This window comes from Charadrius vociferus, unplaced genomic scaffold (assembly GCF_000708025.1).
Source record: "Charadrius vociferus isolate BGI_N301 unplaced genomic scaffold, ASM70802v2 scaffold163, whole genome shotgun sequence".
In the NCBI taxonomy this organism is placed as follows: Eukaryota; Metazoa; Chordata; class Aves; order Charadriiformes; family Charadriidae; genus Charadrius; species Charadrius vociferus.
Genome location: NW_009648332.1, coordinates 16,708,205 through 16,721,705, shown reverse-complemented (window position 1 = coordinate 16,721,705; position 13,501 = coordinate 16,708,205). Strand labels below are relative to the sequence as shown.

General features: G+C 38.1%; 1 protein-coding gene across 1 annotated transcript in view; it reads left to right on the top strand.

Annotated features, from left to right (window-relative positions):
• Nucleotides 1–13,501, top strand: part of DPYD (dihydropyrimidine dehydrogenase) — a 359,045-nt gene that overhangs the window by 84,909 nt on the left and 260,635 nt on the right. The window contains exon 5 of the mRNA XM_009884907.1: nucleotides 10,752–10,913. Coding sequence (XP_009883209.1) covers nucleotides 10,752–10,913 — 162 coding nt within the window. The remainder of the gene's footprint in view (nucleotides 1–10,751; nucleotides 10,914–13,501) is intronic.

The following is a 13,501-nucleotide window of genomic DNA, read 5'->3' as shown; positions in this document are numbered from 1 at the left end:
TGGGAACACTCTTACAGATTTTAATAGGGCCAGACTTAACCCTCAGGTGGTCAGTGAGGTGGATCAACCCTACAGAGTTTTGGCTGTTTGACGATAACTCTTTTAAATCATCTTGGAAGCTGCAGATGCTAGGCAAGACTCTGGTTTTGCCCTGAGTGGGTGACCTGATCACATGCTGTTTTATCAGGAAATCCCGCTTTAGAAAAGAATTGCACTATACTACTCTCAGGAGATTTAACATTCTTTACGGAAAAACCTATACATCTTTGATTACTGAAAAGTACTTACAGCCTTTCTTTTTGGACCCCATCTGTGTCTATCTATAGCTTCTGTATCGACTCTGAAACTAGCTTTTATAAAATACGTACAACCGTTTTGGTAACTGCTTTTACCTCATGTTGATGCCTGATAATTGCATAGACAGCAGGAAACATTCACACACAGGAAGTTTTAAAAAGTCAGGTAGTCGGTTTCTGCTAGCCAAGATGTTAGGATGGGAAATTGCATGCCTAAAATCAGCACTGCTTCTGTCAAATCCAGTTCCAAGTGTGAGTTTACATATAGTCTTACCCTTTGCTTTCTCTCCTTACCCTATTGGAAGGAATCTAATACAGCACGGTAGTGGAAGCACTTCTCTGCAACAGCTCTAATGTTGACTTTAAAAACAAACAGAAAAACAAATCAAAACAAAACAAAAAACCAAAACCCAAAAAGCCGGAAGTGAGAAAAACCCACAACCAGATGTGCTTAGTAAATAGCTGAAGTTGTGGGCTGAGAAACAAGGCTAGAAAGTCCTGCATATTTGTGGCCTCCACGTCAATGGCTGTGCCTCCTGTACTTCACGTCCCAAGCAACTTCTTATGAAAATAAACGCTGCATAGAGGGAACCCAACCTTGGCTTGATGGCTGCAGTCTGCTAGGCTGAATTTTCCTTCTGATGAATTAGCTTCTGGTGCCTTTGCTAGAAAATATTTCTATTATTACAAATTCTGTTCTTCAGAAAAAGTAACAGTAAATTCTTCAGGTTTCCTTTATTAATAGGACTTTTTTCCAGGTCTAGGTGTGTACTACTGTTTTTACACTACTGCGCTTTGAAACTCCTTGCTTTCTGCCAAACAAGCAATAGATACAGGGTGGAAGTTGAGAGAGGGGTACCAAAAGTTGAAATGATTCACCTGAAGTCATGACCCTGGCAGAGTCTGTGTGAGAGCCCGCTACCATGGCTGCTCCTGCACTGCCCTCTCCCCTCTTTTTTTCTGCTGCTGTGGTGGTTAGGGTACCTACACCATAGGATTTCAAAGCAGACAGAAAACAAAAACGGTGTGCTTTTGAAAACCACACTAAAACTTCTAACTTATAATTTGGAAAGTTTTTAATTGAACCAGTAAGTCATTTTCCACTTTGTTATTGATTTTTCTAAAGTTTTATTGGAATAATAATTTGGATATCATTCAGCAATCTGCTTGCTGAATGATAAGTAAATACTGAAAAGTATTTACCTCAGGCGATCAAGGATATTTTACATGTTGTTGAAAATGGTCTTCAAAATGATACATCTTTTTTGCTGGTTTCACCTTGTAAATAAAATTTCTTTTTAAATCCAAAAGCTTATAAATATATCTGGTAGCTTCTAGACAAAATAAATAGGCAAAGCATAGAAGATTCAGCTGTTTGAGGTTCATAAATCCAGGAAAATGGGGTACTCTTTCTAGGATTATTGAAGTCCCTCTGCTGCTTCTGAATCTTTCTTCATTACTCACTTGAGAAACTCCCTTCAGTAGGTTACCCTCTTCTACTTGTTTAGAGGAGATTCAGTTCAAGAGATTCCTTGTCCTCATCCTAGTGTAAGCAGTATTACACGCAGGTATTTATTTAAAAATGATTCATTATTAATATAGAGTATTTAGACAGCAGCGTACTGAAAATGAATTACTTTGTCAGGTATTTAAGAGCTCTATTGTATGTAGTTTGTTTTGTTGGAAAACTGCTATAGCAATCATAAAAGGTCAGGGATTCTTGTTCTCTTAAGCCTGAGGCTTTTTAGATATTTACAGGCCATGTACAATGTAGCTGTTCTGGCTGTTCTGCCATTAGACCTGAGCTCAGGAGTAGAAGAGGGACAGAGGAGAAGGGGTTGTTTCTGGGTTGAGAGGGTAATTGAATTGCCAGACTCAATGAGCCTTGAGCCTCTTTGAGAAAAAAGATGTCACTTATGCTGTATTGTGTTAGCTGCTGTGACTCGGTAGAGTTTAGGCCACAACTTCCATTCTCTTTTTCCATACAAACTGGATTATAACTCCACTTTATAAAGGTACAATCTCTTCTATTGTGTCTTCCCAGTCAGTGTTTCTCAGTTCATACAGACCACTAGCAATTGTGTCTCTCAGAGACCAGACTTCAAATTCACCATGCACGTATTACTACTTTTGTTTCTAAACATCAGATGATGACAAACAAGTATTCTGACTTCCAGCTGTCCTCTCTTTAAATACAGCCTTCACATTGCAAAGTGTATATTCTTTGTTTTATAATGCACAAGTGCCATCTTAGTTATTTCTTTCTTTAAAAAGAAAAAAAACACTAAGAAAAAAAAGTGTTCAGCTGCTGCAGGAGAAAGCTTTGTCCTCCTACCTCTGAACGAGTACTAGGAGTGATTTTAGGATTTTATGTCCTCCTTTCCCCCTGTTGATATGTCAAAGCAAGAAGGACTTGGTAAAGTGGAGCTCCAGCACCTGTCATCCTTTAGGGCTGACAGAAGCAGCAAAAAATCCTACAGCTTCCCAGAAGTGACTCTCAGCCTGAACACTTGCAGCCTGTCCAGCTTTCCTCCTGTTAAGCAGAAGTGTGTGCCAGAGGAAGCTGCCGCTTAGAAAGCAACAGCTGCTCACGTGCTCTTCCTTTGTAATGTTCAGTGAGACGGTCTCGGAGCTTTTTGTTATCAGAAACCTTTATGGTTGAGTAGTCGCACTGAAAAGCAACTGTTGGTGCAGTTTAGGCATGGGGGATATTAAGTTGTGTTACATGGCACAGGCAGGAGGAGTGAGCGATTCAGTCTATAAGGAAGAATTGGGGGTGCAGAAGTATCTTGTGTGTTAGCAGTACTCAAAAATCATACTTCGTCACTGCAGCCCACTGCTACTAGCTCTCACATTTTTATCTCAAGTCTTGCGGTATTACAATGATTCCTGACATTGATTCAAGTTTTCTCCTTGTTCAGAAAGACCATCTTCTCCCATATTGCTTAGTAATAACGATAAACTGGTCTGAGCTGACATGTCAACTGCGGACGGACTCAGACGCAGACCAATATGATCAATGCTGAAGACCCTGTATTAAAGTACTTAAACCATTCCATACCTTACTACAACGTGGGCTAGCTCCGCGGCTTGTGCTCATTGGTTTCCAGACTTATACACACAAACTATTATTGGTTAAACACAGCTGTAACTTATTATCTACTCTTTGTTACTGTTTCTGCCAAGTCATTCTTTTAATTAATACACATTCCGCATCTGCTGGGGAGTAGCAGTAGTTTCAGTGTCAGTGCTGTGATCTACTCCTTCATGTTCCCCTTCAGTACGTGTCCGTTGTTTTCCAAAAAAGCTTCCCACAGTCAACCTTTTTCTAACAGACTTTATAAGTGGATGTAAGCCTTCTTGTGGCCAGCATTAAAAAAACAAAAACAAACAAAAAAAACCCCAAACAAACAAAAAACCCCACAACCCCAAAGCCACCAGAAAACAAGAAAAAAACCAACTCGGGGGGGGGGGGAGAATTGAATGTCAGGAGGCATTCAATGTACAGATGAATTTGTGGAACACAAGAGTAAGTTTTAGGATTTCAGAGGAATGTTTAGGTTTAAATGAAACCAAGGGGAAAATGTGGGGGTTTTTCAAGAGAGAAATTTGGGTTTTTTTAAGGAAGAAATGGGAGATGGAACAAACTGGAAGACAGAGGTGAATACCAAGGGATAAGGGTGAATCTGAAGTTTGAGAGGTTGAGGGAGTAAAGAAAAAAGTGTTTGTGGTAATGTACTGGAAATGAGAAAGAAGGAAACGTGGATAGACAAAGGAAGGCAGGAGACAAAAAGCTGTGGGATCATTAAGACAAAATGAAATGAAGACAAGATTGTGAGGGAGAAAAGGTGGTGAGAGACATAGGATTATGACAGGTGAGAGAAACAGAATGATGGTTTTTCCGTGCCAGAGGAACTCTGAGTAAATTAACAAAGGACATCTATATGTTATGGCAAAGACTGTGGAAAATCATGAGTCACAGTTCATATGTAAAATAATGTAAGTGGGATACTGTTAATACAATGAAGGATTGTGGAAGTCAGAAAGCTGCTAGATGATTGGTAATAATTATATACAGATATGCATCACAATTAATCTTTAAGTACTACTTTGAGGCCCCAGGTTTTTGAAAGTGCTGTTTTATTCAGCTTTCTCTGTTAATCTTTGTATATTTCAGGTCACTAAATACAAAACAACATTTAAAAGAAAAAGTAGTAATGGTGTTAAATTGATGCACTTGAAACAGTGACTTTTCTTGAGATGTCTGTTTGTACTTAGTGTAATGGAATGGCTGACAGCTGGTTTCAGTTGCCATAGTGTAATTATGTAGAATAGACTTTTGCGATGACACTATGTCAATTAAGGAATCTCTCACATTCTAGACTACAAAGGACAAAATGACAGTACAAGATATTTCTTCCGTTCTTTTTCATAAAAAGATAGTGACACTGTGTGAAATTACAGTCCTGTTATGATGACACGAGTCAAATGATGTGAAAGATTTCTGGATTGATTAAAAATCATCAGCATTATAATATAGAATATGTATGATTTGATAAGTTGCTGTTATGTTTTGTTCATTCTTCTTCAGAAGATATTTGGGGGGGCTGACAGACTGGGGGCGTTTCTTGTTATATTTGAACTGGTGTGTGTCAATGTGAAAAATGGTACTTATATAACAACGTACTTTAAATAGTGGCTCTTCGGTATGTGAAAATATTTTAATCCAATACATCTTGAGTAAATTTTAAAGCTGTCGCAGAACATGAACTAGGATAGACGGAGGTGATATTTTCCCATATTTTTTGCTATGTCTCCCTTTTTTTTATACTAAGCCCAGATGAAAAGGAAATTACCACTTTTTTTTCTTTTCTTTAAGTATTCACTCAGTCCCAAAATCCTGATGAAGTCAGTGTATTCATTTTTATTACACAAAGCGTAATAATGCATATTCTTTGTTGTTTTTGAGAAAACAGCAATATCAAAACACCCTGATGCATAATGAATTTATATAAAAAGCTCTTGAATTGAATTGAAAGAAGAGATGCTATAAGCATTTCCTGATAGTAAATGCAATTTCTTCTGGTCTCTCAGTATTGATCCTATGTGTTTTAATAGTTTTTTTCAAGTAAAAACCAGTCTCATTTGCATGCAAATTATATAATGCTTCCAAATGATACATGTGGAGATCCTCCTCTGCCTGGTTTTCACTGATTATTGATGTCTGTTTAAGGCTTTTTTTTGTTCCCTGTGTTAGCAATGTAGTATTTATTGACATTTTGATGTAGGAAACCACAAAACATCCTATTCAGTTAGATTAATTTATTTCTATGAAAGCGTACAGGAAAAAAGATTCTATGAACAAAGGCACGAGCAGACATTTATCTCATTAAAAAATTCAGAAACATTCTAGTTTTAGACTGGCTTTCTCTGTGACGTCTGTAAGAAACTAGCCAACTGAGTCATCTTATTATTTCGGCATCTAAAAAATCACTCCAAACTGTTAAGGTAGCTTGCATTATTCCATGCCCTGGAGTAATTCTGTCATTTTAATGAAGCCAGCCTCCCTTTAATTCTGCTCCTTTCTCGTGTACAACATGTGGTGTGTAGTTACCAGCTTGCCAGGTCTGCATCTCATGTCTATTCTGTGTGCAGCCTGCTACACCCTGGTTTTCCGAAATAAAAGCGATCCATAACTTTTTTATAAAATGTGAATGTTCCATGAATAATCTACCTTTAATGTCACTGGTAAATGTAATGATCATTAATACGTGTTTTCAGCTTAAAAAAAAGTTAACGAAGCACAAAGTGCTTGTGTAACTAAACATTTAAGATACTGTACGTACACTACAGTACATAATACTACAAGCTCTCATCTATTGCTGTAGTAACACAATGGTTTGCAGCTTTGTAACACAGTTTGTATAACACCACTTCGTGTAACTTACTAGAGTATACTGTATTTCCCTGCCAGTTTTTGTCAAGTATTGGAAAACATTTTTCTAATCACGTTTGATATCTTAGATAATAAACCGACACAGTAAAGGCAGGATAAATGATTAAATAGAGTGGAAGGATAAAGAGATGAATCAACCCAGAGCTGGGCTCCTGAAGCCCTGCCCATGGCCCAGTCGCTGTGCTAGGCTGTGCCCTGGGTATCAGGAAGGTCGCGGATGGGCTCGTTCTCGAGCCACTGCACAGTCATGGTAGCAGCATGTAGCCGTATCCTTTCACTGGTAGTGGATAGCATCAATGTCAGTTGGAATAGTGGTTACACTGGTCTTTTGGAAGGTGGAAGAGGAGATTTAGGGAACTGCAGCTCTTCTGTGAGTATGTTGTATGTTTACCAATGGTAAAATTGACACAGGGTGACTTTTTGTTGGCAGACAGGGAAACCAAGTCAGCACTGAACCTGTACTTCCCTTTCATGTTTAGAGGTGTCCACTTTAGCACAGTTGGAGCACACTAGTGCAGAAGACTTGCCCTGCAGCTCCCAAAGATAAGTGGAATACTTTGGACTTCGGGTGTGACTGTCTTTTAATTTATCATTAAAACCTATTTCAGGTGTTAAGACTAGAAGATATATATGCTTTGATACAGTTTATCTAATGTCTTAGTATTTAGCATGGTAACATGTACTCTATATCTTTTGGTACTCTCATTTGAAGCAGACAGTGTTCGCCTTTTTCTCAAGTGCTACCACTACCACCAGTAGTAGCAGCAGCAACTTATGATCATGACAGCAACATCTCAAAACTTCCCAAATCAGGACCCCGCCTTCGTGTGCTCCATCACATATTAGGACCAGTCCCAGCGTCCTCCCTACCAAACACTGGCATGGTGTTCTCAGACAGGTTTCCCTAGGTATCCCCTTGCTAAGCCATGATCTCGGTCCTATACCCACGATAATCCTGGTCCCGCCTCTCTGAAGTCACTTGCTACTTTAACATACCCTGTCTTTCTGTAGCATAGCTGTGCTCAAAGTTTGGTTTGAGCTTGCAAATCAAGTAAAATGTGCCAGCTGTGTTGACGCTGCCTGTAGTGGCACAGCTAAAGTGTGAGAATATACTTTACAGATATGTAATAAAATTAATTTTAAAAATAAATAGTTTAACAACTTTGCATTCTAGGCATAATAACTACTAGCTTTGTATATTCATTTTAATTACAAAGCCTAAAAATGTAGAAAATCCTTAATGAAATGGAAATGCACATTGTTGTAATTGTTTCCATTGAACCAGAGTTGAAGATAAAAGAAAATAATAATCCTGGACAACACAAGAAGGGAAAATATAACTCTCATGTAGTGAAATACCAAACCAAACAAAAATTCTTTGAAAACCATTTTGTCTTTGAGTTAGTGAAAAAAATCCCCACTACTAGTTTGTAATTATTCCTTTAGTGTGGAAAAAAGGAATGGCTAGCTGTAATTGCCTGGGGAACAGACATCTAGTGCCACTTAAGATGCTGTAGGGTATCTAGACTGGTCTCAGAGTGCTGCTTCAGAAAGATGTGGGTCTCGTGCACTGATTGTGTAACCTCTGCTATCTGCATGGTTATTGACATGAGTTGACAAAGTGCGCTTGCAACCCCGCAGGCCAACCGTATCCTGGGCTGCATCAAAAGAAATGTGGCCAGCAGGTCAAGGGAGGGGATTCTGCTCCTCTACTCGGCTCTCATGAGACCCCACCTGGAGTATTGCATCCAGCTCTGGAGCCCTCAGCACGGGAAAGACATGGACCTGTTGGAGGGAATCCAAGAGAAGGGCCACAAAAAAGATCAGAGGGCTGGAGCACCTCTCCTATGAAGATAGGCTGAGAGAGTTGGGGTTGTTCAGGCTCGCGAAGAGAAGGCTCCAGGGAGACCTTATGATGGCCTTCCAGTACTTTAAGGGGGCTTATAAGAAAGATGGGGAAAGACTTTTTGGTGGGACCTGTTGTGATAGGACAAGAGGTAATGGTTTTAAAATAAAAGAGAGAAGATTCAGGCTAGGTAAAAAAAAGAATTTTTTTACAATGACTGTGCTGAAACCTGGCACAGGTTGTCCAGAGAGGTGGTAGATGCCCCATCCCTGGAAACATTCAAGGTCAGGTTGGACGGGGCTCTGAGCAACCTGATCTGGTTGAAGCTGTCCCTGCTCATTGCAGGGAGGGTGGACTAGATGGCCTTTAAAGGTACCTTCCAATCCAAACTATTTTGTGATTCTGTGTGTCAGGGACATCTTCGTTATATCTAGACTTCTGTTTTTTGCTGCTGAATTGAGCTTACAGTGTCTTTAACTGGCTGATTTTAGCAGCTCTAACAGTCTCTGGCATATCAAAATAGTATCATTCATCTTGAAGAGCAAAAATATTTGCTAATATGTACAACTTCTGTTTAGCTGATACTCCTTTGCATTGGAATAAATGAGAACTGGGGGATGATAAATGCCTTACCAGTCACTTCAGACAAAATGGTTGAAAGTTCTCCCAGAACAGTTGTGTAAAGGGATTGCCTGTTCAGATGGGATTAGAATATCAATGGATTTTAATAGTGTCTAAGAAAACCCTGTGAAAGTACACCCAGGTATCTTGTTTGTGTTTCCAGGTGATGGACAGGGGCTCATGCTGGGCAGTAGACCAGCATCTGTAAGCAAAAGGTCCAGTTACATCTACAAATACATTTCTTAAACATTGGCATTCTCTTGGGAATCTCTAGCTTTGTCTATAGCATGTGGTTTAACTTCATGAATTTTATGCTCAGTCTCTAAATATGCCTTTAGTGAATTTGAACCTCCCAAACCAAACGTCATTACCCATTGTTGGTTATATTGTCAGATCTTGACACTGCTCTTTTTATTTGTAACTGGATTCTTGCTCTGTGTCGCATAGCATTCCCTTCTAATAAACACTTGTGTGTACATGAGCCTACTTGACAGACAGTAAGTCACAGGCATTGCACAGGGTCTGCTGTGACCAAGTACTCCACGTTGCTTGAACGCTACATCTTCTGGCTGTTCTGAGTCAGCTGTCCTGGGACAGAAAGGTAAAGATACTTGTTATAAAAGATAGTTTCATGTTAGTGATGATTACTAAAGACTGGATATTGGAAGAGGTGGTGGAAGAGGAAGGAGACATACGGGTTTTTAATCTCTCAGTTATTGCTAGTTTGGAGAAAGCTGGAATGAGATCCCAACATTTATTTCTCACTGAAGAAGTTTCTGTGGAACCTCAGCCGTGTGCTAATTCTAAAGGGTACTGTACTGTCTTCTGGCCCTTAAAGGAAACTCTAGCATTAACCTGTCTTCATGGACTTTACTTGGTGAGGCTTTTAGAGTGCGTGGGAGGAGTGGTAAAATGAGGAAATAACTAGAATCTGCAATTAAGTAAACTTCTATATTGACTATACAGACGAAAAGATAGGATGTAAATGGTTTGCATTAATTTCACCATAGTTTCATTAATGTAAATGTAATGTAAATGCAGAACTGCCATCAGTAGTCTTCCCCCTCTAAATGAGACTTCAATTCACTCCTGGCATTTCCTCTGATGCTCCCTCTTAAGAGAATTATCCAGTCTAAAAATACAACCAGGGGTTGTTTTCTCACAGGCACTGGGAGCTTGCTAATGTCCATTCCTTAGATTTTTATTATGGAAAGAAATCTTGTTAGCTTTTATATATAAGGAAACTGTTCCTTTTCTGAAGATGTTCACTGAATATTGACAATCTGTGAAGCTGTGAATTGTACATAACTTCTTTAATCAGTTCCCTGGTTTGCTATTTAGAGAAACAGGAAAATAAGTGTTTGCCCCGATCAGTATGTGGTTGAGGAAAAAAGTTCAAAAAAGAATTCAGCAGTGCAATATCTACAGGTAGCTACACAGGAAACCTTGCCTTCTCATCACGGGTCTGGGACAATTGGCACTGCTGACCTGGTGTGAAGGACAGGCATATCTGAAGAGATGGTGTGCACAGATGTGTAAAATAAGCTATTCATTCCCTGTGTCATAAAGAACGGATAATCTAACTGGCACTTTCTGATCAGACCTCCTACAAGGGTTACAACTCAGCTACTACCCAATTGACCTAGAAATGGAGAAAGTATTTACAAGTACATAACGCAGGCACAGTATTTTTCGAATGTAGATTTCTTAAGCCACTAAAAATCCTACAACCACCTTAGACTGAAGATGCTTTCAACTATTTTGCAAGCTAAAAAAACCAGTTTTATCTTTGCATAATCAACAATTTTGCTGACTCTTTCCAGTGTATTTCACATAATGCTTTATAACATGTTGGTATATTTAAATAATGTCAGTGTTATTTAATATATTTATATGCTATTCTGCTAGCCAGTTAAAGAAGAAGTATTTTTTATTTTCTCTTGAATTTTTGAATTTTTGCTTCATTGGTGGTATATGACTCTTGTCTCTTTTTTTTTCTCTCTCTTTTTTTTTTTTTTTTTTTTTCCTTCAGAACTACTATGGAGCTGCCAAAATGATTCTTTCTGACAATCCACTTGGCCTGACATGTGGAATGGTGTGTCCAACATCAGATCTCTGTGTTGGTGGCTGCAATTTGTATGCCACTGAGGAGGGACCAATTAACATTGGTGGATTGCAGCAGTTTGCTACTGAGGTAGGATTTGCAAATGTATTAAATTCTTTGTATGTACCAATGAGTATTGTCTAAGTGGTTGCCTTTGTTAACGATTTGTTTTAAAAAAAGTTGGTACTAATAAAATAAAGGCGTAGGACGTTAGAATAATTATCCTTTCTCTTACAGCACATTCAGAAGCTTAGAAATGCTTTCATAATGCAATACTTCATAGGAATTTAAGGAACATTATTTGTGAACAAGATGACTCTTTGGAAACACTAGTTGTTGAGACAATTTGTTTTTAAATGAAATATTTATCTAAGCCAGGTAGACTTGTGGATGTTACTGAAGTAGGGTGCATAAGGGAGAAGATCACGTGCACCTGCATCTGTAACTGCCTGTTAAGGAGATGCAAAACTGTTCTGGGCATAGAGTAGATCCTCTAGCAGAATTAGTGTGTGTTTGTACTGGCTATGGGCGAAGGAAAAGTTTCAGATGATTTAGACTTTTTACTGTCCTCTTTTGCCAAAACTAAGTAAATAAGTAGTTTCAGGTTGACCTGAAATTTATGTCTGTGTGCCTATCTAGATAAACACAGATGCACACACATGTGTGTATGTGTATACTTATTAGTTCATAGAGCTATGTGTATATTTTGGCTACTTACTTGCTGCTTGATGTTAGGGAGTCTTCTAAAGGGTTTCTTTTCAGGTGCTTGTGCATTATTTGTGACTATATAGTTTCAATGCTCCATTTTCCATCTGAAGAAAGATGGAGGCTACTGCTCATTTGTTAACTTCCTTTGACAGCGTGGAGAATTTGCACCGAACCAATGGTCTCAGCTCACACCTCATCTCATCTGTCTCAAGTATCTTTGGGTAAAAGTTGTGATTTTGGTCTCTGTAAAAGTGAGGAAGTTGTGGCTGTATAAAAGAAGGCATATGCATGTGTTAAGATTGCACATTTCTATACAGTCCTTAATTAATGAGCATGTCCCTCTTCTGTATCTTGAGCCATTTGGCTGATCATATTTACAAACATATGATGAAATTCCAGTCACCTTTACAAAGCCTGAGAAAAAAACCAACTTTGTAGGACAGACCAAAATAGAAATGCGAATCAATCTGGAAGTAGCAGATGATATGTCTGGAAGGCCAATTTTTTTCCTCTGCTGTCATTCAAAGACTTCACACCCCCTTCTCAATGGCTGTGGGTCATAGTTCGATGAGCAAACGTTCCTACCTGCTGTAGTTCTTCTCCTTTTATCTGTTTGTATCCTTTCTTTCTTCTCTCCAGGAGACTTGTAAAGCTTCTGGAGCGACTGCTAAACTTTTCCGCTAGCTGTTGCTGAACCTTCTCTCCCCTCTGTCATTTAAGTAACTATCCACTTTGATTTTCTTGAGATTTGAACATACAAGTGTAAGAATTAGTACAGTTTGGACCAAAGTTGTCATTTACAAGATGAGGTTAGAGACACTGAACTGTGTTTGCTCTATGTGTATGTTCAATACTTGGGTTTTATCAATCAAAAGCCAATTTTATTAGCTTTTCTTCTAATGGCCTTTATTCCTTATATGTTAAAACTTAATATTTGTTGCAAAGCAGAAGACTTATTTTTTTTCTTAAAAAAAACCCAACCAACAAGAAACCCACCCCAAACCAAAAAGAAAGAAATAAAGATTAAACAGTTGTCAAGTAGATGATAAATACAATGGTGAAATATTACTGTTTAGGAACCAAATGCAAGTAATATCTTTTAAAACTTGATTTGTGTCTCCTTTTAGCCGTAATGCTTTGATTAATAGAGAGGAATTATGGCTTGATAGATAATGCTAAATATCTGCCATTTTTCTTCAAAAATCTTTAGAAATCTATTAAAAAAGCTCAGTGCTAGCACAACGATTGATATGAAAACTGCAGAGGATGAATAGCTCAGAGTGGCTTTGCTCCTAATGTTTCAAGTTTGTTTAAAGAGATATTAGTGTCAAGAGTTCTAACAAAATAAAATTGTTTTACAGTTCTATTTAGCACTCCAACAAAAATACCATCTCAGTAAATTTTATTATCCTTAATATTTTTATAATATCCTAAAATGTTAAAATTAGTTGTTAATGACCTTCAGATTTACTGCTGTTTAACAAAGAATTTAGTATGTATTGTAGTACTCATAATTAGTAATAATAGGCAGTCACTTTTGTAATTGAACTTTTTTTAGCTTTCGTTGATAGATTTTACTATGAAAGTATGTATAGTTGAAAAAATTATAATGGTATGAGTGCTTCCAAGTAACAATTATTATAAAAATCTAGATTAAAATACTGAAGAAAGTCATAAGGTGCTACTGCTCGTACAAAAATCGGCCCAAATACTGCAAGGGAAGTGTGTTCACAGCTTTACCTATATGAGTAATTTCGCAAATTGTGTAATTTAGGCATGCAACATGTGTTACTCTTAATGAGAGCTGCATGGTAATTCTTATGCACTGTATAACAGTTTTTCCCACAGGGCCTTATTTACTGAAAACTTCATTGTGCATAAAGCCAGTTTTGGACTTTTTTCTTTGGAATTAGTCTGAGGATCTTACACTTGATGCATTACGAGAGCGAGCGATAATAAAAAGGCACAAC